The sequence below is a fragment of the Nannobrachium achirus genome (genome assembly GCF_963921795.1).
Source record: "Nannobrachium achirus genome assembly, chromosome: 10".
Classification (NCBI taxonomy): Eukaryota; Metazoa; Chordata; class Actinopteri; order Myctophiformes; family Myctophidae; genus Nannobrachium; species Nannobrachium achirus.
In genome coordinates this window covers 66,906,400-66,931,967 of record NC_137819.1, presented here as the reverse complement: position 1 = coordinate 66,931,967, position 25,568 = coordinate 66,906,400, and the positions used below count along the sequence as shown (strand labels likewise).

At 44.0% G+C, this 25,568-nt stretch overlaps 1 protein-coding gene across 1 annotated transcript in view; it reads right to left on the bottom strand.

The window, feature by feature from the left end:
- Positions 1-25,568, bottom strand: part of LOC308293236 (septin-7-like) — a gene marked incomplete at both ends in the record, with an annotated part of 63,432 nt that overhangs the window by 23,868 nt on the left and 13,996 nt on the right. The window contains one exon of the mRNA XM_080735671.1: positions 10,871-10,967. Coding sequence (XP_080591797.1) covers positions 10,871-10,967 — 97 coding nt within the window. The remainder of the gene's footprint in view (positions 1-10,870; positions 10,968-25,568) is intronic.

Here is a 25,568-nt window from a genome sequence, read left to right as displayed (position 1 = left end):
AAAATTCAAGTAAAGCATTTTAAAACTTATGAGCGATTTTGTGGATGTGAGTGTTTTAATGTGCGCGTCATACAGTATTTTAACCTCCCATGCTTAGCCTACCGGCTCTTTTAACTATTGGGGTTATTAGCAGCCGCAACATAGTCAACAAAAATGTTTCTGAAGCGCTGATCTTGACTTGAACTTGACGTTGAACTCCTGGCTTGTCTCGCTTCAAACAAAGGAAACTGGAATGCGCGTGGCCGCGCACCGCAGCGTAAGGTTGCATTCATTGTCGATTGAAACTTTGATTCATTCTCACCGAGTCTATACGTTACGCACGCATACACAGCCACACGCACACACACACACTATACACACGCGCTGTTAAGCGCTTGCTACAGGTCTCCCTATTGTTCCCCGTAGGCGAAGCTGCTTTAGCCTACGGCTTCGGCCGTACGTGCTATTGGTTTGTTATTTTCTGTGCATGGACGGGTTCGGCCCGCATTTCAAAGCCCGGTTGGGTTGGCCCGGGAGTGCCGTCTCTGAAAACTAAGAGATATACAGGTGCATAAATACCCATCGTCCCTCTGCTGAAGCCATAGAGTTGTTTGTTAGGTTAGTTTCTTTAGGCAGTTTAGTGGGGAATAATAGGCCTACATAGGCCTACATACATTCGATTTAAGCCTTTTGTCTATTGAATTACATTTACATTTACACGCACATACTAGGGCTGTGAACTGCTGTAATTGATATAGGTGCGAACTGCTATTGAACTGCTATTGTTCTTTATTCATTCTTTGAATGCAAATGGATTCACCAATGCCTGGTTCTAATGCTAATGCTGCACAGAAAAGACAAGCAAAGCCTACTCCCAAAGCACTAGCAAATAAAATGGAACATCTTCAAAATGAAAGAAAAGCTAAGGTTAACAAAATCAAAGCAGGTGTCAAATTAATTAATGAGCTTATGCAAAGTCCTGATAATGCTCAAACCATACAGTCCCATCTTCACAATGTGTCTGCACTGTACGATGAATCAAGTCAGCTTCATGATGCTGTTGTTCCATTGCTTCCTCCGGATGAACAAGAGAAGCAAAACATTTGGTTTTCAGACATACAAAAGCATAAAGATGACTTCATTGAAAGTACAAATAAATGGCTTTCAGATGCAAGTGGCCAACCTCAAAGTACAGTGCAGTTATGTGAAGATGCTATCGCTTCTCCTGCTTTATCTCAGCCACACCCAAATTCTGTTGAAACACCTGATGCAGTGAATAACGATAACATGATTTGTGTTTCAGAACACCCTGAGCCTGAGGTGGGAACTGCTTTTGTAGATGATGTTACCCCTCTTGATAGCATTTCGAATGTTGCAGTTAAAGCATCAAAGAAAAGGAACACTGCTGGGAGTAAAGCAGGGTCCGCCGCCTCCTCAACTTTGTCTGCACGCGTCCTTGCAGAAGCAGAAATGGCAGCACTCCTTGCTCGCCAGAAACTACTCGATAAGAAGCACGCTTTGGATGAGGAAGAGGCACAGTTCCGAAAAAGGAAAGAGAAGTTGAACTTGGAAATGGAGATAGCGGCATCAGCAGCTAAAATAAGCGTCTTAAGGGTCTCCGGCACCCCCCGAGTGTCTGGTAGTACAGCTAGTAAGGCAGATGGGATGAATTCCTACGTTGAGAAACAAAATGTTCTTCACTCATTGGATGCCGAGGCTGAGTCCTTTGTGCCTGTCCCTGTAAAAGAGCCAGTTGGTCAGCCACCGCAACGTTCTTTTAGTGAACAGCAGTCACGTTCACATTTGATTGATTCTTGGCCTAGGCAGCCAAGTCATTACTCACTGGATGCTGATGCTGAGCCCTTTGTGCCTGTGTCTGTAAGGCAGTCAGTCGCTCAGCCATCTCAACGTGCTTCTAGTGAACGTCAGTCACACTCACATTTGCTTGATGCTAAGCCTAAGCAGCCACGTCCTCATCAATTGGATGCTCGGGTTAAGGTGAATCATGTGGGGCTGCCGTTTCAGCCAGGGCCTGATACCGTTAGGGTGCGACAAAGTGGAACGCACAACACTCCAGCATGTCCTGAGCCACAGTTGCAGTCGAACCAACCTGCACCAAGGCAAGGCGGCTCTGATCATGGTCAGCTGATAGCCATCTTGGAGAAACAAAACCAGATAACATCCTTGCTTGCAGAACAGCAGTCGTTGTTCTTCCTTCCTAGGCGCGACATTCAGGTCTTTGATGGTGATCCTTTGGAGTACCAAACCTTCATGAGAGCCTTTGAGCATTGCATTGAGGAGAAAACTCGCAGTGCTAAGGATTGCTTGTACTTTCTCGAGCAGTATACTAAAGGGCAGCCTAGAGACATGGTTCGAAGCTGTCAGTTCATGTCACCTGAAAGTGGTTATGCCAGAGCCAAATCCTTGCTGCAGGAGTACTTTGGGGACCCACTGAAGATCACCGCTGCTTACATGGACAAGGTTTTCTTGTGGCCACCGTTGAGGCCTGAAGATGTCGCGGGTCTTCAGTCATACAGCTTCTTGCTGCGGGCTTGTTGCAATGCCTTGGGAGAGTTTGATGCCACGCATGAGCTGGATGTCCCTGGTAACATGCAAGCAGTTGTTAGGAAGTTGCCTTATAAGCTCAGGGAGAAGTGGAGAGAGGTCGCCTACAGTTTGCAGGAAAGGTTCCATCGTAGAGCCACCTTTCGTGATATTGTGGCATTCATTGAAGGGCAGGTTAAAATGGCAAGCGACCCACTGTTTGGGGATCTCCAGGAGTCTTCACCTGCAGTACCGAGGAAGGAGGTGAGGCCTGCTAAACCTCACTTTTCAGAAGCCAAAAGTAGCTTCGCTACTACTGTCGCTACAGCAGACACGGACGTTGATGCTGGAGTGAAGAGAGAAAATGTTTCATCTGTTAATTCTTGCCTGCTTTGTGGAGCTGGGCATTCCTTGGACATGTGCCGTCTATTGGAGAGGAAGACGCACACTGAAAAAATGTCCTTCTTAAGAGAGAAAGGGGTGTGCTTTGGTTGTATGTGCATTGGGCACAGAAGCAGGGACTGCCATGAACGCCTTGTGTGCAACGTGTGCAGTATGAGACATCCCACCATGTTGCATGTCTACTCTGGAGACGAAGGTTCAATGCAAGCTGAAGGAGAAACGGGTGCAGCAGATGGAAACGCTTTGATCTCAGTGCAGTCCAGTTGTCTTACTGGGGCCGGAGAGAGCGACTGTTCTCTTGCCATACTTCCCGTTCGGGTGAAGTTGAAGGAAAGTCAGACAACAGTGGTCACGTATGCTTTTCTTGATCCTGGGAGCTCGGCTTCATTCTGCACAGAAGGGCTCATGAACCGGCTGAATATCTCAGGAAGAAGGTCTAACATTCTCCTAAGGACAATGGGTCAGGAGAAGGTGGTCAGCAGTCACGTTGTGATGGATTTGGAGGTAGCCGGTCTGGACACAGATTGTTTCTGTGAGCTACCCGTCCTGTTCACACAGAAGTGTATGCCTGTCCACCAAGGTAACATTCCTAGGCAAGAAGATCTGCGGAGATGGCCGCACCTGGAGCACCTCAAGATCACAGGGATCGACTCGGGGGTGGATCTTCTTATTGGAACCAATGTTCCCCAGGCTTTGGAGCCGTGGGAGGTGGTGAGAAGTGTGGGTGGTGGTCCTTATGCGGTCAGAACAATGTTGGGTTGGACCGTGAATGGCCCCCTGAGGGGAGACTGCACAGCTGAAACTGCTTGTGTTTGTCATGACGTCACAGTCAACCGGATAGCCGTCACAAGATCTGACCAGCTGTGGGAGCAGCAGAAGAAGGCTGATGTCCCTGGATGCGTTAAGCCTGAACAGCGTGCGCTGACCCTCAAAGGGAGATTCAACAATGACAAACCTCTGACAAGGAGAGGGAACTTATCCACCGTGCGCTCCATAAACTCTGCGATGGGATTCCTTGCACCTGTGGTGCCTAATGCAGAGCCGGTTCTACGTTACCTGTACAGAAGTCAGATGGGCTGGGATGATGCCTTACCAGCCAGCGCTGCCCAGGAGTGGGCAGGAGTCTGGCTGCGGGAACTTCATCAGGCCCACTGTGCTTTTGGGATGGGTAAGGGACCGAAACCAATGGAGTTAACAGTTGCAGTGGTGGAGATGTCCTCCTTAGGGGCCAGAGTGGAATCTGTATCGAGGTCTGATACGTGGATGTCAGGAACTACGTTCTTTGAGCCTGAGTTGGAGTGGCCAGCACAGTCCGATTTCTCTGGAGCCGTCTCTCCAGAAGATGTGTCTGGGAATGCAGTTCAGGTAGATGAGCAGGCTTACTTGGACATGCCGTTCGTCAGTCACGTCCCTTCTTTGTTCCAGTTGAGAAAGACAGTTGGGTTGTTTCTCAGGTTCAAGAGGTCGCTGGCTTTAGCTTGGAGCAGGAGGCTTCCTGTAAAGTTGGATCTGTTTGGTGAGAGGCTGCACAAGGACATGCAGACCCCCGTAGCATCAAAAAGAAGAAAGGAGATGCAGAATGCCATGGCTTCAGGAGATGAAGGGGCCTTGAAGTCTCACTTGGAGCACCCATGCTCTACAAATCCTTTTTCGCTTGGAGCTCGTGAGCTCTTTGAACTTTTCTCACTCTCTATCGCTCTCTTTATTTATCCTTTTTGCAGACGGAGAGGAGAATATGGATGAAGACAATTAGATAGACAATTATGCATTTGAATGAATTTGCATTGAATTTCTATTCTTGAATTATTGAATCATAATAGTGCTAAGGTTAATGTCTGTCTCCTACATATTAATAAATGTGTAATTAATGCACAGGCTTAATTAGGGGCCGGAATGTAGGAGCCATACAGGGCTTATTTGGTATTTGGGCACGTTAATTTGGGTTAATTAATTGGCTATTTGGTGGAGGCACCCATTGGCACCTCATCTTGTGGGAGTGTCTCTGAAGGTGGCCTCAAGGGGTTACAAAAGACACCTCTCCCATGCTCACCTTCAAGGCTGGTTTTGGTCCATGGAGGTAGGGTGAGCTGGGGGAGTGAAACTTTTGTTGACCGCACTGGAGCACTTTTCATAGCTAGAAATCACTTTTATTGTTGTAATTTGCTCACTGATTATTTAATTTCATACACAGATTTATTGCAGTATTTTGATCGCATATTGTAAATGATTGGTGTCACTGAAAATTCAAGTAAAGCATTTTAAAACTTATGAGCGATTTTGTGGATGTGAGTGTTTTAATGTGCGCGTCATACAGTATTTTAACCTCCCATGCTTAGCCTACCGGCTCTTTTAACTATTGGGGTTATTAGCAGCCGCAACAGCTGCTATAACTGTACTGTACTATATATACTAATACAGTGTCAGAGACTACATTGTAGTCCTTGGAACAGTCATGGCTGCTATAACTGTACTGTACTATATATACCAATACAGTGTCAGAGACTACATTGTAGTCCTTGGAACGGTCATGGCTGCTATAACTGTACTGTACTATATATACTAATACAGTGTCAGAGACTACATTGTAGTCCTTGGAACGGTCATGGCTGCTATAACTGTACTGTACTATATATACCAATACAGTGTCAGAGACTACATTGTAGTCCTTGGAACGGTCATGGCTGCTATAACTGTACTATACTATATATACCAATACAGTGTCAGAGACTACATTGTAGTCCTTGGAGCGGTCATGGCTGCTATAACTGTACTATACTATATATACCAATACAGTGTCAGAGACTACATTGTAGTCCTTGGAGCGGTCATGGCTGCTATAACTGTACTGTACTATATATACCAATACAGTGTCAGAGACTACATTGTAGTCCTTGGAACGGTCATGGCTGCTATAACTGTACTGTACTATATATACCAATACAGTGTCAGAGACTACATTGTAGTCCTTGGAGCGGTCATGGCTGCTATAACTGTACTGTACTATATATACCAATACAGTGTCAGAGACTACATTGTAGTCCTTGGAACGGTCATGGCTGCTATAACTGTACTGTACTATATATACCAATACAGTGTCAGAGACTACATTGTAGTCCTTGGAGCGGTCATGGCTGCTATAACTGTACTGTACTATATATACCAATACAGTGTCAGAGACTACATTGTAGTCCTTGGAACGGTCATGGCTGCTATAACTGTACTATACTATATATACCAATACAGTGTCAGAGACTACATTGTAGTCCTTGGAGCGGTCATGGCTGCTATAACTGTACTATACTATATATACCAATACAGTGTCAGAGACTACATTGTAGTCCTTGGAGCGGTCATGGCTGCTATAACTGTACTGTACTATATATACCAATACAGTGTCAGAGACTACATTGTAGTCCTTGGAACGGTCATGGCTGCTATAACTGTACTGTACTATATATACCAATACAGTGTCAGAGACTACATTGTAGTCCTTGGAACGGTCATGGCTGCTATAACTGTACTGTACTATATATACCAATACAGTGTCAGAGACTACATTGTAGTCCTTGGAGCGGTCATGGCTGCTATAACTGTACTGTACTATATATACCAATACAGTGTCAGAGACTACATTGTAGTCCTTGGAACGGTCATGGCTGCTATAACTGTACTGTACTATATATACCAATACAGTGTCAGAGACTACATTGTAGTCCTTGGAGCGGTCATGGCTGCGGGAGCAGTAGTGCTTTCGAGGCCGGACGTGACCGGACGCCGTGTGACCAATATATTTCCCACATGCACGCGCACGGACGGCACAGAACAGTGCTGTGCATGCTAGAACTCCCCATAGATTGGAGTGACGACGCACCATAGCCTACAGTTTCTAATGAAATAGCTTTATTTGCATAACAAGTTTACCAGGTTTGCCAGTAAGTGGTCTGCAGCGCATCCCCCCTAGATTCACAAGTAGGGTGACCAGATCCAAACTGTTCATTGAGGGACAGAAGTACCACTTGTGTGGGACAATGTGGGACGGGCAGGCGGCCGCGGGTCAAATTATTAATTAAGTTGCTAATAAATGCTTCGATGTCATATTCGACCATAGGCCTAATACTGCCTGTTAATTTGTTATTTACCCCCATATAGGGGATATTTCTCATGTTATTTTATTTTATTTATTAAAAACTTATCTTGCAGGGAAAAGAGACAATGAGAGAGATTTACATGGAATACTCTGCCCTATAATGTATTCCAGTAGTCCAGTGTGGTCCAGTCTAGCTTGCTGTGAGCTCACATTAAGAGCTTCAGCAACAATCAGCGCACCTATATCCTAATTTCCAGAGGCGCGTGTGCCTCTGGACACACGCGCCTCTGTCCGCCCTGAAAAGAAAATCCCAAAGCACCGGGAGAAAAGCGGTCTAAAACCACCAGAAAAGCAGTTTCATCAGAAGGACACAGAGAGATACAACCATGGAAGTGTATGCTTACTGTATGTCACCTGTCTGACTCTCAAATACAACAGTTTACCAAATGTAACTGTGACTGCAGACTGGAGCAGAGCTGCAGAACAAAGGCTGCAGTGTCAGAGCCTGGGCGTTGGGCGCAGGGCGGAGGGCACACTGGCACACTGCCACACCCCGCCCGCCTGGCAGACCTGACCTTTCAGAAGAAGCTGCCAGCCAAACCACTGGATGCCAACACCCAACCCTGTATGTACGTATCAGTGTTGATTTTCGCTCGTGAGCATGTAGATCTGCTATTTTCACAATGTTCGCCTCTTGCTGTCTTAATATTTGACAGTTTGGCCAGTCCTGTCCAATATTCCACTATTCTAACACTTTGAGGTCGAATAATTAGAATACTAAAAATCACTATTCGTGAATGCAGCGACCGGGCCAACGGTGCCGGAGATTAGCTGGTAACAAACTCGGAGGACGGACGGACGCACGGATGGACGGACGGACGGACGGACGGACGCACGGACAGGGGCGAAAACATACTCTCCCTCAGCCTTCGGCTGGTGGAGACAACCATGCTTGGCACCAACCTGCTCATCAGGAGCAGTTAGGGGTTCAGAGTCTTGCTCAAGGACTCTTCCACATGTAGAGAGGAGGACCCGGGATTTGAACCGCGACCCATACATCATTGTCCTACCTGCTCTACTAAGCCCTCTTCACGGCCCGCCCACTCAGCAAATCTCTCAGCAACTTCCTGGTGCTGACGTCAGTTTAGAAGGGGAAACTATAACAGAAATTGCTGGACTTAAAGCCAAACAAATCATTATTTTGAAAGGTAAAGTAAATTATAACGCTTTGTGCCTTTTACTATCATGTGTTCTTGATCATGCTAGCCGTATTTTATACTGTACTATTCGGAAATTGCATTTAATTTGTGATTTCTGTGTTAACTCTATTAGTAGTTTTTCCCCTTCAAAACGTGACTTCAGCACCAGGGGGATGCTGAGTGGGCGGGCCGTGAATAGGGCTTCTTCCTGAGCTACAGCCGCCCTCTACACCAAAAAAAAAAGCTTTGGCTAACAGTTATACAGTATACACTGTAGGGCTTTTTAGATGGATGTATGGATGGATGGATGGATGGATGTATGGATGGATGGATGGATGGATGTATGGATGGATGGATGGATGGATGGATGGATGGATGGATGGATGGATGGATGGATGGATGGATAGATAGATAGATAGATACCTTTATTATCCCAAGGGGGAAATTCAGTTGTCCAGTTGTAGCACAGCAGTATACAGTTATTTACAAAGTTACAGAGAAGTAGGAAAAGATAGATAAGAGTAAAAAAAACAATGAAGAGAAGGTGCATCAATAGAGGGGGCGAATAATATATAAGTATATATACATAAAGTGTCTTACAAAAAAGAGACCAAAGCAGTCAATGCTAGTTAGTGCAACAAGTATCTCACTGTCATTGTTAAACAAGACAATTACTAACAAAAAAAAAAAAAAAAAATACCAACACAACCTAATAGTGCAATGTCGAAAAACAGTGCGAAAAAACAACAGAAACAGCTCAGAGCAGAAGAAACTAGGCAGCGTGTCACCGCAAGACGCACATGAGCACTCTCCCTGGAAGGTCCTTAGAGGTCAAAGTCAATACAGCAATAGTTCCAACCTAATAGTGCAAAGTAAAAAAAACAGTGCTGAAAAAACTAAACAAAAAACAGCTCAGAGCAGAAGAAACTAGGAAGCATGTCACCGCAAGACGCACATGAGCACCCTCCCTGGAAGGTCCTTAGGGGTCAAAGTCAATACAGCAATAGTTCTGTCAGTCAGTCCGTCAGCGCGCTAGACTTGTTAAGTTGTTTTTTAACCATCTTCTTTAGTGTGCCGTTTGGAGGGAAAACCCCAGACATTAAGAGTTTTTATTATGTTTTGCTCCCAGACATGTCGTACTGTACATACAGTATACTAGACTCAGAAGGCGTGGGGTAATTATTGCCTTTAGGTTTACAACGCAGTAATGTACAGAATTTACCCCGAGCAAAAAGAAAAGGTTTCATTTGACTAGCATACATGACATGTACAGAACATTCATTTTCCCCAGAGCAATCACAAGTTACATGACTTAACATTAACTCTCTTTCTCTCGGCTATTTTCACAATTTCTGACTCTAATCTTACTATAAATGCGAGAAATCTCTGTCTGCGTGTCTGTGTGTATGTAATCCACGTATCTCGAGAACCGTTAGTCACACCGGCTTCAGATTCGGCACGCGCGTTCCCCGCCGCGGCGCGGAGTGCAGTGCCGGGCCTCGACCCGACCCGACCCGACGCGCGGTTTTCCCGAACCACGAAGCGTTCGGAATCTCCTTATGCGGAGCTGATTGTTGACATCAGACTGTTCCGGAGGAAATCGGCACAAGCGCTGACTCATTGTGACATCACTCAATACGGGTCCTACAGAGATCTCCATATATGAGCTTCTAGTATTTTACAATTACTAACCCTAACCCTAACCCTAACCCAATTTGTCATTTTAGAGGTATTAAAAATTCCTTAAATTGTCACTTTAGAAATTTGCAGATACCCTCTATACACTTAAACATTATGTTGGTTTGTTTAATGTTGTGTGAGAAAACAATGTTGCACATTAAGTTAATCATCTGGGGACCCCCCTGTGGGTCCTGGCCCACATGTTGAGAACCATTTCAGTAAAGTACAGTATAAATGTATATGCAGTGGGAAGTTTCCTGTGAATAAAGCCCACCATGGTTTACACCAGGGTTTACACCAGGGTTTACACCAGGGTTTACACCAGAGTTTACACAGCTGCTGGAAACGCCCGTTAACAGCCACAGGGCCAAACTCGTTCAGTAACGAGACAAGGCCACTGGAGGTCGCTGTGCCAAAACTCAGTTGTCTCGTTGAGGAACGAGACAAGGGGTTAACTTTGCAGCGTGCAGCTGCATGCATGCTGCGTGCCCTGTGAAAGACCCTGGTCCATACGTCATAACGTGACGTGCACAGAAACAAAATGGAGCATCTATGCTGCATTGACTTCTATTCTATACTGAAACATAAAAACAGCTTTATCTCTGAATAAGGTGCAAAGAACGCCATGGAAGCAGAGATCTGCTTGTTTTCACAGCGATGGTCGGCCCCCGGTTTGGATTTTAGTTTCGCGAGCGTTTGTAAACAAATGGATTTTCTTCCTCAATTGTCAGCGGACACTCACATGCACACGCACAAAGCTTCCGAGGCTCTGCAAAATAAAGCGTAAGTGAACGGCGGCAGCAGCAACAGTTAGAAATGTTAGAAACCTTGGCTTCCCATGTGTTAAAGGAAGCGTGTGCTGGCTGTGGGCTCCACGAAAGATGACGAAAGATGAGCAAGACTATCAAACCAACCATTCCCATTGAAATGCATTAGCATAATCTACTGTCATATAGGTAGAATATCTGGGTCCACTCACCCACCACCATGAGAGTGAACTCGAAGCCTCTCTTCACAGACTTCCTGTAGACCTGGTTGGGAAGGTTGGCGAATCCTACATATCCTTCTGGGGTCTTCTGTTGTTAAAGAGACACACACACACACACACTGTTAATAATATTGTACCATACCTATTAACCTAATCCTACGTATCCTTCTAGGCTGTTCTGCTGCTTAAGAGAAGATACAAACACTGTTCACCCATTATAATCCGGCTGCCCCTAAGGTCACCCTGTAGACAATATGCCTTCCGGTTGGTTCCAACATTTCTAGCGGAAGTGCTGCGTTTAACGGACGTTACGTCAGGGGAAAACCAGGGAAGCTCACTTCCGGGGGAAGCTCACATGGTGGAAGTTGAACTCTTTCTGCCTTCTATTGTCACCAGGCTTTTCTCTTCACAGATGAGTAAAGCCTGGCTACGCGAGGCTACCCTAAGGTGGGGTATGAAATGTGGTGTATCGTTTTTTTTATTGGCCTAAAATATTGTCTATATACCGTTGTTTCCTATTGAGCTTGGCACATTTCTTGGGGCAAGCTGCCCAGATCACACATGTCACACGTGTCTTCTTATTTTTTCACTCTCAAAAAGCACCTGCAATGTAGTGCATTTCAAACTACATTGCAGTGCACATCATGGGGTGATCACTGCTTGCCTCCTGTGAATTGTTTTATTTTATTTTTTGTTTATTTTCTGTTTATTTCGTTGCCGAGTGAGGTCAGCAGACAAAGTGACGTGAGTGAGATGAAAAAACCTGGGTGAAATTTGCCAATCTCAACAGGAAACAACGGTATATGCATTCATGACCGCCTGTCAGCATTGAGCAATTTCTTTTATAGGGGTAAAAGTTTGGGCCCATTACTATACACTTACTATGGACAGTCCAGTCATCACTTTTCAGGGTTTTGTGTTTTTAGCCCAAGGAATGTTTTTCATGCCAAACACATGCTTGCAATGGATTCAGAATCATTAAGAAAAGATAGCAAACTTCTGTAACTCAAATGTCTGCTTCTGGGGGGTCCCTGGAACAACATATTTTGTGGACAAAAAATACATGCACTTTGGGGGTCCTTGACATGAAAAGAGTTTGAGAACCACTGATTTAGAAGAAGGATTTAGGAGTCGTTTATAGAATCAGGTCAAAAATATTCAAAGACTTGAACAAAATGTTCCCGCGAAGTGAGCTTGTAGATCTGCTATTTCTCAATGGTTAAAGTGGTTCCAATCTATAGTGACACAGATTTGCGTTCAGGGTTAAAGAGTGCTTTTTATAAAGGGTTAAAGAGGTGGTGCCATGATTTCCTCCCCCCTCTAAAACATGATTATCAGGTATTATGATTTTACTAGGAGGAAGATTTTTTCCAAAAAAGTGCACAGAAAGAGTTAAAATTGGGTTTTTATGTGGCCACACCCCCAGTTCATTAAGTATGCATGGATGTCATGGTGGGTGGTGACCCAGGTAAGTTAGCCACACCCCACAGTGTTGGGTGAATGGTAATTAGGGGAGGAGTTGATACTGTGACATACTTAGTATGTGTGTTTTTTTAACTGACACTTTTGACCACAGGGTGGCAGCCTCCAAGAGAAAATAAACAAATACCAAGAGAATACATAATTGCTCATTAAAACCACACCAGGGGGTCTAATGAAGTACTTTCAACCTCCTAGACACATGAAAAACAGAAAAAGTACAAAACTATGGCACCACCTCTTTAAATGGGTGAAACAGGTTGAGAGATAATTCTGTGCATAAATAATAAATAATACTTATTATATACTTATTATATAATATTACTTATTATATAACAATACTTACAGCTGTTTGAGGGCGGGTCCAGGTTGGATGGATGGATGGATGGATGGATGGATGGATGGATGGATGGACGGACGGACAAACATGAGAACACACAGAAAAACACAATGGTGAGCACAGCAGGACTGGATAAATATAGACCAGGGGTCTTCAACGTTTTCAGGCCAGGGACCCCTTAGTTGAGAGAGAGATGAAGCAGGGACCCCTTAGTTGAGAGAGAGATGAAGCAGGGACCCCTTAGTTGTGAGAGAGATAAAGCAGGGACCCCTTAGTTGAGAGAGAGATGAAGCAGGGACCCCTTAGTTGAGAGAGAGAGATGAAGCAGGGACCCCTTAGTTGTGAGAGAGATAAAGCAGGGACCCCTTAGTTGAGAGAGAGATGAAGCAGGGACCCCTTAGTTGAGAGAGAGAGATAAAGCAGGGACCCCTTAGTTGTGAGAGAGATGAAGCAGGGACCCCTTAGTTGAGAGAGAGATAAAGCAGGGACCCCTTAGTTGAGAGAGAGATGAAGCAGGGACCCCTTAGTTGAGAGAGAGATGAAGCAGGGACCCCTTAGTTGTGAGAGAGATAAAGCAGGGACCCCTTAGTTGAGAGAGAGATGAAGCAGGGACCCCTTAGTTGAGAGAGAGATGAAGCAGGGACCCCTTAGTTGTGAGAGAGATAAAGCAGGGACCCCTTAGTTGAGAGAGAGATAAAGCAGGGACCCCTTAGTTGAGAGAGAGATGAAGCAGGGACCCCTTAGTTGAGAGAGAGAGATAAAGCAGGGACCCCTTAGTTGTGAGAGAGATGAAGCAGGGACCCCTTAGTTGAGAGAGAGATAAAGCAGGGACCCCTTAGTTGAGAGAGAGATGAAGCAGGGACCCCTTAGTTGTGAGAGAGATGAAGCAGGGACCCCTTAGTTGAGAGAGAGATGAAGCAGGGACCCCTTAGTTGAGAGAGAGATGAAGCAGGGACCCCTTAGTTGAGAGAGAGATGAAGCAGGGACCCCTTAGTTGAGAGAGATGAAACAGGGACCCCTTAGCTGAGAGAGAGATGAAGCAGGGACCCCTTAGTTGAGAGAGAGATGAAGCAGGGACCCCTTAGTTGACAGTGAGATGAAGCAGGGACCCCTTAGTTGAGAGAGAGATGAAGCAGGGACCCCCACAACCTGTTCATAGATTCCATATAGTTTCATTGTTTGACAGCACAATCATCAGTGTATTTTGGATTCATGTCAATGTGTGTTTTCAGATATTTAATCACTTGAACCGTCAATACTTAATAAACTTGACCTTTCACTCTGTACTTAGTCTGCTCTTTTCCCCTCTGAACCAAACCTCTTTGCCGAAAATAGCCGATCTACAAGCTCACAACGCCTCGCAGTTTGGTTAAAGTTCTTAGATTATGGACGCTAGGGTTCAAGTGGTTAATATAAAAAAGATGAAAAAAGGTTTCTATCACTTGGAGGACCCCCTGTAGTAACCTGTGGGTTTGAACTTTTATTTATTTTACTTTATGATAAAACATTGGCCAAATTGTCAAATAATAGAAGAGACAAACACACGTCGCACGTGCGGCACACACACACACACACACACACACACACACACACACACACACACACACACACACACACACACACACACACACACACACACACACACACACACACACACAAGACACAACGATGCAATGTGCTATGTTTCCAGAGGGGAATAACTGATGTGGTTTCAGAGCGAGGCTGTTCTGTAAACCATTTCTGTCATCACAGTGAAAACAACTCCAAACACTGACAACTTGTTTGTGCATTAATTACACAAATAATACACACATTAACTTCTTCTAAATAAATGAATCATTGAACTAACGACTTCCTGGGGGGTTTCTAAGAGTCGACACTTCACATGGAATCAGTGGTGTAAAGTAAATACATTGTCATTTACTTAAGTATTGTACTTAAAGTGTTAGTTCAGCTATTTTTTACATAAAGCTGTGTGAAATACTTGCCATTAAAATAGTGGTTACAAATGTATTAATTCATTACCAGAGTCCTGTGGTCAGAGTTCTGGTCAGTTTTAGATGAATACAAAGTAGTTCCGGTGATTTGGCAGGGGTTCATGGCCCAATCATTAAAAATAGATGAATCCACAAAACTGTTGACCTATTTCTACCAAATAGACCAACTTTCGTTCAACTTTGACCCCTCTGTCACATGGTACTATTTTTTGTGTCCAATATTAGGCCAGTCAATCTAAGCTAAAAAGGGCCTGACCCAAAAGAAATTGCAATAGTAATCATTCAGGGTTTTTTATGATCCTTAGGGTCATCCAAAACACATGTTAAAAATCTTCCAAAATATTCTTAGTGGATCAAGGTAAATTCAGGGGGTTCAAGTTTGGGTCTCTTCACTTACTATACAGAAAAAAATACCCCCCAAAAAATCTTCTTTAAGTAGCATGTGAGGGGTCTAACTAGGGGTTTTTCATGATTCTGAATCCATTGCAAGCATTTGTTTTGCATGAAAAACATTCCTCGGGCCAAAAACTTACCCAAAACACTATGGTATATTGATGGTTTAGTGATGAGTCATCACTTTTCACACTTGTGTGGGGTCCATTTTTAGCCAGAGGAATGTTTTTCATGCAAAACAAATGCTTGCAATGGATTCAGAATCATGAAAAAAACCCTAGTTAGACCCCTCACATGCTACTTAAAGTGGTCCCTGACTAATACGACAAATATGACAATATTATAATTGTCCTCTATAACTACAATGTAAAATTAAAAACACCTTAATTATTTTATTTCTTCTAGAAATAGCTAATCTTTCACTCAACAGGGGAAATGCCTGTCGCAAGTTGATGATGTCATAAATGTCATGTGTGATCTATCCCCATGGAATTTATGGCATGCATGTGCAAATAAAAACAAACGTAATACTTCCTATGGTTAATATGAGCATCAACTCAATATTTCAAATGTGTTTTTTGCACATGCATGCCATAAATTCCATATGGTTAGATCACACATGACATTTATGACATCATCAACTTGCGACAGGCATTTCCCCTGTTGAGTGAAAGATTAGCTATTTCTTGAAGAAATAAAATATTGAAGGTGTTTTTAATTTTACATTGTAGTTATAGAGGACAATTATAATGTATTAAGGCATATTTGTCGTATTAGTCAGGGATCACTTTAAAGAAGATTTTTTTAGGTCTTTATTTTCCTGTATAGTAAGTGAAGGGACCCAAACTGGAACCCCCTGAATTTAGATTGATCCACTAAGAATATTTTGGAAGATTTTTAACATGTGTTTTGGATGACCCTAAGGATAATAAAAAACCTTGAACCATTACTATTGCAATTTCTTTTGGGTCAAACCTCAGATTGACTCGGCTATATCACTACGCCGCTGCAACGTATTTCCCCAAAACAAGGTGCTTTGCAGTCAGCTGATCAGAACGAAACCTCGCTCTATATGGTAGAAATAGGCCAACAATACAAATGACGCTAGTTTTGTGGATTAATCTATTTTCAATGATTGGGCCACATCAAATGGCCCCCACCCCATTGGAACTACTTAAAATTCATTAGAAACTGACCAGAACTCTGACCACGGGACTCTGGTAATCAATTAATACATTTTTAACCACTGTTTTAATGGCAAGTATTTCACACAGCTTTATGTCAAAAATAGGTGAACTAACACTTTAAGTACAATTTTGAGGTATTTGACTATTTGTACTTTACTTGAGTATTTCCAATTTCCTATTTTATACCTTGATAAAATAGTCGATCTACAAGCTCACAACGTGTCATGTGACACGTAGTGATCTTGCAGATGCAGATCTCTTCATCACAGGAAGTACAAACCAGGCTTTTTTTTCCTGCCTGCCGGAAGACTCTGTGGTTGAGCTGAGCCTCGTCTATGTCAGCAGGAAGTAATAAATACTAATTTACTCCAGTACCAATCTGAGGAGGATTACTTCTAGCCTAGCTGCATCATCCACCCGTGTTAAAACAAGGTGATGATGCAGTAGATACTGCAGTTGGTTAGCTCAGTGGTTCTCAACCTGTGGGTCGGGACCCCCAGGTGGGTCACCAAATTATTTTGGGGGGTCCCCAGATGATTAACCTAATGTGCAGCAGTGTTTTCTCACTCAACAGTTAACAAACCAACATAAAGTTTTAAGTGTATAGAGGGTATCTGCACATTTCTAAAGTGACAATTTAAGGACTTTTTTAATACCTCTAAAATGAGAAACATGGCCAAATTGTCAAATGTTAGAGGCAGAAATAGTGAAAATAGCAGATCTACATGCTCACATGTAGATCTGCGAGCATGTAGATCTGCTATTTTCACAATAGAAACGTGTTATACAAAATGTAATGCCTCAACTCTTAGTGCTCGTCAGGGTGAGGAGGGGGGTCCCCAGTTAATGTACAATTATTTTGGGGGTTGCGGCCTGAAAAGGTTGAGAAGCTGCATTAGTATCTAGGCTGGTTATCCACCTGTTTCCGGGATCATTTACTGTATCATTATTTGCGGGACACTTCCGGTTAAAGGACAACTTTAGTTTTTTACAACAAGGGTTCATATTCTAGATTGTAATTAAATAATATAAAAGATGAGTGTTTAACTTATTTCATTTACTTCTTTCTATTGTTTTAGGGATTCTTATTTCAGTGGCTGGGGGCATGCGTACAAGTGGCTAAATATGTCATTTTACACAGAATAAGCCCATTCCCAAGATACAACGCAACCTTTCATGGTTGGATGTGACTTATGGGGGCTGGAAGTGTTACTGTAAATAGCAATAAAGAAACTGCTGGCTTATTGTGTCTAAAAAGACATATTTAGCCACATGCTAACGGCCGGACTACACCAAAAAATGCGCGCATACGCGCTTACTGTCCATGAAGACGCTCGCGTGTGCGTAAACGCTCCAGGCTACACCAAGGAGGGAGTATATGTGAGGAAGACCAGATAGTCTATGTACAAAACGCATACGCCTGCTTAAACTAGACCAGGTCACCTGGTTCTGCCAGACCCGCAATGAAAATCAGAATGCAAGGAAGGGGGGGGGGGGGGGGGGGGGTGGATCAATCTTAGTCTGGCCTCTCTCCTTTGACCTGTCCGGCAAGCGTGACGCTGGCAGGAGTGCAAGACTCCAGCTGGTATAGCTCGTGGGATCCTTAAGGCACGCAAACCTCCCCACCACGATAAGGTGTTGATCCATGGGGAAGGGGGGGGGGGGGGGGGGGTGATAGACAGACAGAGGACAGAGACAGGACAGTGACAGTCAGACAGACAGAGGACTAAAACAGGACAGTGACAGTCAGACAGGCAGAGGACTAAGACAGGACAGTGACAGTAAGACAGGCAGAGGACTAAGACAGGACAGTGACAGGCAGACAGACGGCTAAGACAGGACAGTGACAGTCAGACAGACAGAGGACTAAAACAGGACAGTGACAGTCAGACAGGCAGAGGACTAAGACAGGACAGTGACAGTAAGACAGGCAGAGGACTAAGACAGGACAGTGACAGGCAGACAGACGGCTAAGACAGGACAGTGACAGTCAGACAGACAGAGGACTAAAACAGGACAGTGACAGTCAGACAGACAGAGGACTAAAACAGGACAGTGACAGTCAGACAGACAGAGGACTAAAACAGGAACGTGGTAGTCAGACAGGCAGAGGGCTATGACAGGAACGTGGTTGTCAGACAGGATAGCAAGAGCTTGTAGATCGGCTGTTTTCACTAGTATGGCACTGAACTAACACATGAACACACAGGATTGTATAGGCTGAGCAGCTGGAAATGTTTCTGAGCTTGTAGATGGGCTGAGGAATTTATAGTGTCAGCAGCTCGTCAGCCAACTCAACTCAGCTGGTCCTGTACAGGTGACGGCACTCAAGGCAATCAGCCGAGCAAGGGAAGGGAGGGGCAGATGAGCAGTCAGAGGCAAACACAGGCACACTGAGGAAAAGAGGGACCGACCGACAGACCGACAGACCGACAAAGCCTTTTGTAGGCCGACCCCCTGGGTCTGGCAAAAATAGAACCCATCCTATTTTTAGGGAATGCGTATCCGTGGTTCGCGCTATCCGTACGCCTGGTGTAGCCTGCTGAACTGACATACATTGGATCTATCCAAAACGCGCATACGCGCGCGCCCCGCATACGCACTGACGCGCGCGAAACGGCTTGGTGTAGCCCTGCCGTTAGTTAACTCAGTCCCACTTTTTTTTGCTTGTGACACCCCTGGGTGGGGGCCAGTGGTGCACACACACCACTGGCACACACATACACACACACACACACACACACTGTAGCCTACTGTATCTGAGGTGTAAAGATGTGCATGTTTACATAGTATGATATAAGATTCTAACAATCTAAACCAGGGGTTTAGTGTCTGTGGATGTAAAGTTTATTCACAGGGGTTTGAAACCCCCGGTGCTACGGTGCTAGAGGTAGCCTACTGCATGCCTGTTCAACACTCCATTCTTTCAACACTGGTGAATGTTAACCTGCTGAAATGCTAACCTGCTGACACATGGTGAATGCTAACCTCTATGCCTAAACCTAACCCAAAACCTGACCTCAGTAACCCTGACGCTGTGTCGAGCGGTGCGAAGGTTGCATGGACAGACTCAGCGCCGTCCGAGTTACAGTACATCTACTGAATAGCTGTACGAGTTCCATCTACTGGGGGACAGAATAGTAAATCTTCATCCCCCAGACTTCATCTGCACCTCTGACTAGAGCTCTAGTAATCATGTCAACATGTTACTAACTTTCACAACACATGGATTTAATTCCACCTTATGTTGTACAAAGATTTTAATTCTAATTACAAAAAACTAAACAAAAAATGCACCCCCCAACACATCCTCAGCCATTCATAACATCAAAGTGGAGGAGAAACTATTAGTTTAATTTCTAGTGGGACAGAGACAGACAGATTGGCCAACACATCCTTGTAGGAATGGAGGGATATATTGGAGGTCCATCATTTATGTGTGTAATAAAAGGTATGCTATCTATTGTGTCATAAACAATGCATTGATTCCATATGAGGTAAATGGAAACACTAGCCTGGGACTGACTAACTAATAATGTAATAATGATCTTTCCAGTCAGCTTTGATATTCCTCCCTTTATGTACAGATACATAAAGGTTTCCTGTGTAAATAAGCCGAAAAGCTTACTAGAATCTCCTTTTAGTAGACCTTGTACCAGTGAACTGTACTGTCATGAAACTGTACCTTTTCCTATGCAAAACTACTAATAAAGTATTCAATCAATCAATCAATCAATCAATCAATCAATCATTACCAAAATAAAAAGTCAATCAGGTTGCATAAATCCCTTATAAAGCATACAGACAATTAACTTTACTTTTAATATTTGGCTTGAAAATGACAACAAACTACAGAAACTGATTGTTTTTTTTTTGTTTTTTTTAAAGCAAGATAAGTGAAGTTATAACAACTAAGCCAAACAACACAACTCTGTGATGTCAGAAAGTACAGGAAATGCCAGCAGTGGTGTAAAGTAAAGTAACTAAGTAGGCCTACATGTATTTTAGTACGGTACTTCGGTAGACTTTTTAGTTATTTGTACTTCTCTTTACTTGAGTATTTCCAACTTTACTTTCAGTTGTAGGTCTACTCCACTGCATCTCAGAGGCAAATATCGCATTTTACTCCACTATAATTATCAGAAAACATGAGTTGCTTGTTACTTTGTGGATTTCGATTATTATTACAAAACATACACCAGTAAGACTCCCTAATCGGGAGATAAGCGACCGTTGGTCGCTTATCTCCATAAATAGAGCAAAAATGTGTTTTTCCAAAATCTTCCTGATCCATGTTGTTGACATGAGTGTAGACATACTGTGTAGTGATTTTCGTGATTTTAGGGCAAAATCTGAATCGGCCTCATGGTGGCGCTAGAGGGCCATGTGAGAAATGAGGGGTGGGGTCTCCTCGCCGCCAAGGCGGACGAATAGGTACCGGCCCCGGCTCTCCCGGTCGCTCCTAGCCCGAGTTACGGCATTTTATGTGAGCTGCAGTGGCAGGGGGTCCTCCACTGGGGGCGCCACCACTTTTGCATCCGTTCTGGAGCACCAGGAGTGGGTGGTCCCCGGGAATGCCCCGTGAGCAGCCCCGTTGGGGTGGTCATTTGGTCATTTTTGCACATTTGGTAATTTTTTACACCTGGGGGTCCCCCAGGGACCTGGGGGTCCCCGAAACTCCGGGGGTCCTTGGAGGTTGTAGTTTGGCAGGCAACGAGTGTGTGTGCAAAATCTGGCATGGATCGGGGCAACGGTTGCAGAGATATGAGCAGGGCAAAAGTGTGACGTGTGACGTGTGACAGAGGGAGTGACGGAGTGACGGAGGGACAGCCGGTGGAGGTTTGGATAGTGTATACACCAGTAAGACTCCCTAATCGGGAGATAAGCGACCGTTGGTCGCTTATCTCCATAAATAGAGCAAAAATGTGTTTTTCCAAAATCTTCCTGATCCATGTTGTTGACATGAGTGTAGACATACTGTGTAGTGATTTTCGTGATTTTAGGGCAAAATCTGAATCGGCCTCATGGTGGCGCTAGAGGGCCATGTGAGAAATGAGGGGTGGGGTCTCCTCGCCGCCAAGGCGGACGAATAGGTACCGGCCCCGGCTCTCCCGGTCGCTCCTAGCCCGAGTTACGGCATTTTATGTGAGCTGCAGTGGCAGGGGGTCCTCCACTGGGGGCGCCACCACTTTTGCATCCGTTCTGGAGCACCAGGAGTGGGTGGTCCCCGGGAATGCCCCGTGAGCAGCCCCGTTGGGGTGGTCATTTGGTCATTTTTGCACATTTGGTAATTTTTTACACCTGGGGGTCCCCCAGGGACCTGGGGGTCCCCGAAACTCCGGGGGTCCTTGGAGGTTGTAGTTTGGCAGGCAAGGAGTGTGTGTGCAAAATCTGGCATGGATCGGGGCAACGGTTGCAGAGATATGAGCAGGGCAAAAGTGTGACGTGTGACGTGTGACAGAGGGAGTGACGGAGTGACGGAGGGACAGCCGGTGGAGGTTTGGATAGTGTGCAAGTAACTGCGACCTACGGTCGCAATTAACCACTAAACCACTACATTTCAGCCATCTGCATTGTGACACATTGTGTGCTTGTAGATCTGCTATTTTCAAAAGATTTTTATACATATGAAAACTGAAAGTGAAATGGGACATCACATTCTGCATAATGAGTACTTTTACTTTTGGTACTTTGAGTACATTTTGATACCAATGCTTTTGTACTTTTGCTCAAGTGAATTTTGAATTCCAGACTTTTACTTGTAATAGAGTAGGCCTATTTATACATTGCATTATTGGTACTTTTACTCAAGCAAAACAGTCGAGTACTTTTTCCATCACTGCATAAAAAGCACTGCATAAAAAACTAAACTTTAGGCTAAATGCTTGTCTTGTACGATGTGTTGAATATGACAACAAACTACAGAAACTACTTGTTTTTGTTCTTTTTAAAGCCAGTAAAGTGAAGTTACAACAACTATATTATATAACTATAACTGTGACGGTAGAAACCAGAGGAAACGCTATCTCTGCTCCATAGAGTTAGGAGTTCTCCATAACACTGTGTCACTAACTATCCGCTGCACCACAGAAAGCCTGCGCACCCTCTCCTCTGGTCCAAAAATAACAAACACACTTTCTCTACTCACCAAAACAAAGAGTGTTTTATGGAGTTGAAAGGCTGCTTTCCTGAGTGGCAACAATCTGATCCCCCACATCACCTCTAAAATACACTTTATGGACAGAAAATAAAACGTTTCAACAGAGGTTTTAGCTGCTCCACAGCGCCCTCTACAGATCCTGTCAATAGAAATGTCCATTCAGCAGATTTCCACCTTCAGGTGAAAACTCGTCTTTTGTGTCCATAAAGTGTATTTTAGAGGTGAGGTGGGGGTCAGAGTGTTGCCACTGAGGAAAGCAGGCTTTCATCTCCATAAAACACTCTTTGTTTTGGTGAGTAGAGAAAGTGTATTTGTTATTTTTACTACAGAAGAGAGGCTGCGCAGGCTTTCTGCAGCGCAGAGGATCATCAGTGACATAGCGTTAAAGGAGAACTCATTCTAACGCTATGGAGCAGAGCAGCCAGACAGATAACATAGAGCTGAGCGGGTTTCTGTGTCAGTTTGTTCACAGACAGTTCCATAAATAAATGATTATAAAAGGTTGTTTTAAAGGTTTTAAAGGAACTCACCCATCAGGCTGCCGCTGCTCTCTGCTTCTCCGTCAGACATGGAATAGATTTATTGATCAATGTGTTAAATGTATTCAACAGAAACAAAAACACTGTAACCAGTCTAACTCTCAGACACTCTGTCTGGTAGAGATAGGGTTGCCAACTCCCAGAGTTTCAAATACGGGACACTTTCTAAGGAGACATGCGCCGCCGAAGGCGGCGCCGAAAAATCGGATATCTTCTGTTATAAAGTTGGCTAAAACGAGTATTTTCCTATATTAAATCATATTTTTCCTTTCACAATATTAATTCGGGTGTCTTTGGGGCGAAAAATCTGATATTTTTGGTTATAAATTGGCTAAAACGGGTATTTTCCTCTATTAAATCATATTTTTCCTTTCACAATATTAATTCGGGTGTCTTTGGGCCAGCTAACCTATTACCTTAAAATCATGTAGTGTAGTCCTATATTGTATTTCTCTCAATTTTCCAAAACATATCGCCTAGGTCTACCTGGTCCTAATGTGCCCACTCTCTGGTTACCCAACACTAGTTTAATCATATTGGCATACACCAATAACCATTAGGTTTTAAAAACAAAATCAACGCATGCTTATTTCACATACCAGCCTGTCTGGGGTCGCTTTAGTTGGCAGACAAGATTACTGTAGTGTTCCCAGGAATACCAATATCCATGGCTTATTTTCTGTTGCTTGCCTGCTTTTTCACCTTTTTGTTTAGCCTATCACCTATCATAGATTCATGTCTAATATGTTTGTACACAATCTTCTGGCACACGTTTTTTTTAAGACATTAAACAATGTTCTGAGCCGAGCACTGTCGTATGGTCGCTCGCACGCACTCGTATCGTCTCTCGCAGGCAACTTGTGGAGTGAACCTACAGCCCATGCTTGGGAAGGGAGTGTGTAGGGGGCGGAGAAAGTGTCTTAGCAACACTGTGTTAATAAGCCAATCAGCTGCTTACAAACAGCGCAGCGCCTCTCACAGCAATGGGATGCAGCACTTGTCGTCTCAGAGGAGAGCAGAGTGGAAGTGGAAGCTCTCTGACAGGCAGAATCGCTGTCATTTCTCAATTAAATCATCCCGTCATTCATATTTATCCCCCAACCTTAAAATACGGGACAAAGAGCGTCCCGTTTCAGTTCAATACGGGACACGTCTTTTAGTTTCCAAAAAAGGGACGATCCCGTATTTTACGGGACGGTTGGTAACCCTAGGTAGAGATGGGACGTTCGCGAACGAATCGAGCCTTTTGAACGGCTCTTTGAAATGAACGACGATGGGATCCGGTTCTCAGTAGGGAGCCGTTCCTTTTGTAAATGAACATTTGGGAAATGTTCATTTCCCGGAAAAGTACAAACATTCTTAATATGTAAAAGTATCGATACTGCAACGTGGAAATACTCTGCCACAAGTAGAAGTTTGGAATTAAAATGTAGACCCTACTTGAGTAAAAGTACAAAATTATCGGTTTGATTGATTGATTGAAGGCTTTATTAGAAGTTTGCATAGGAAAATGTACAGATTCATGACGGTACAGTTCACTGGTACAAGGTCTACTAAAAGGAGATCCATGAAAAGACTAAGCTTATTTCAACAGGAAACCATTTAAGTATCTCATATAACATTGAATGACAGACAAATAGAACACAGTACTATGCAGTAAACAGTAAGTATATACAAGGAATATACAGTAAATCTAAACAAACAGTAAGTATATACAAGGAATATACAAGTGTACAAGTATATAAGGAAGGGGCAGGGAGGGTAGGGTTGGGCTAGGTTTTTTACCAGTTGCGAACGGCTGCTGCCTGTAAGTGGTTTTTCAGGGCAATTTTAAAGGATGCTAGTGATCCACACTCCTTTATGGCCTTCGGTAAGGCATTCCACATTTTTGTGGTATAGCAGAAGAACGAGTTCGACCCTTTCTTTGAGTTGACTCTGGGTTGAACGTGATCTGTGGCACTGCCTCTGGTGTTGTAATTATGGACATCCTTAACGTTGATAAAGTATTTTGACAGGTACTTGGGTATCATAGTGGTGTAGTGTATCTTGTACACCAGGCCCATTGCAAGTTGCTGTACTCTGTCATCTACTCTGAGCCACCCCACTCTTAACTGGTGAGTAGCGGTGAGGTGAGTCTGATAGGGAAGGTTAAGCAGGACCCTAATTAGTTTATTTTGGGCTGTTTGGAGTTTAGTTTTAAGGGCTTGTGGGGCGTCACGATACCATACGTGGACTCCGTAGTCAAAGAGGGGCTGGATTATTGCACCAGCTATGGTCTTCAGTGTGTTGAAGTTGACCATTGGGGCGATCCTCTGTAGGAAACGAGTTCGTTGGTTGATTTTTTTTATTACTTTTGAAGTCATCTTTTCGCTGGAAAGATTAGCTTCAAGGATACATCCTAAGTAAGAGATTTCGTTATGACCTTGTCACCCACTTTGATTGTGAAGTCATCTACCTTTTTGAGGTTATGATTTGATCCAAAGAGGATGGACTCGGTTTTTCCCAGGTGAATTGATAATTTGTTGTCGTTAAGCCATGTGCAGATCTTACTCAGTTCAGAGTTAAGTGTCTTTTCAACCTACAAGTGGTCCTTG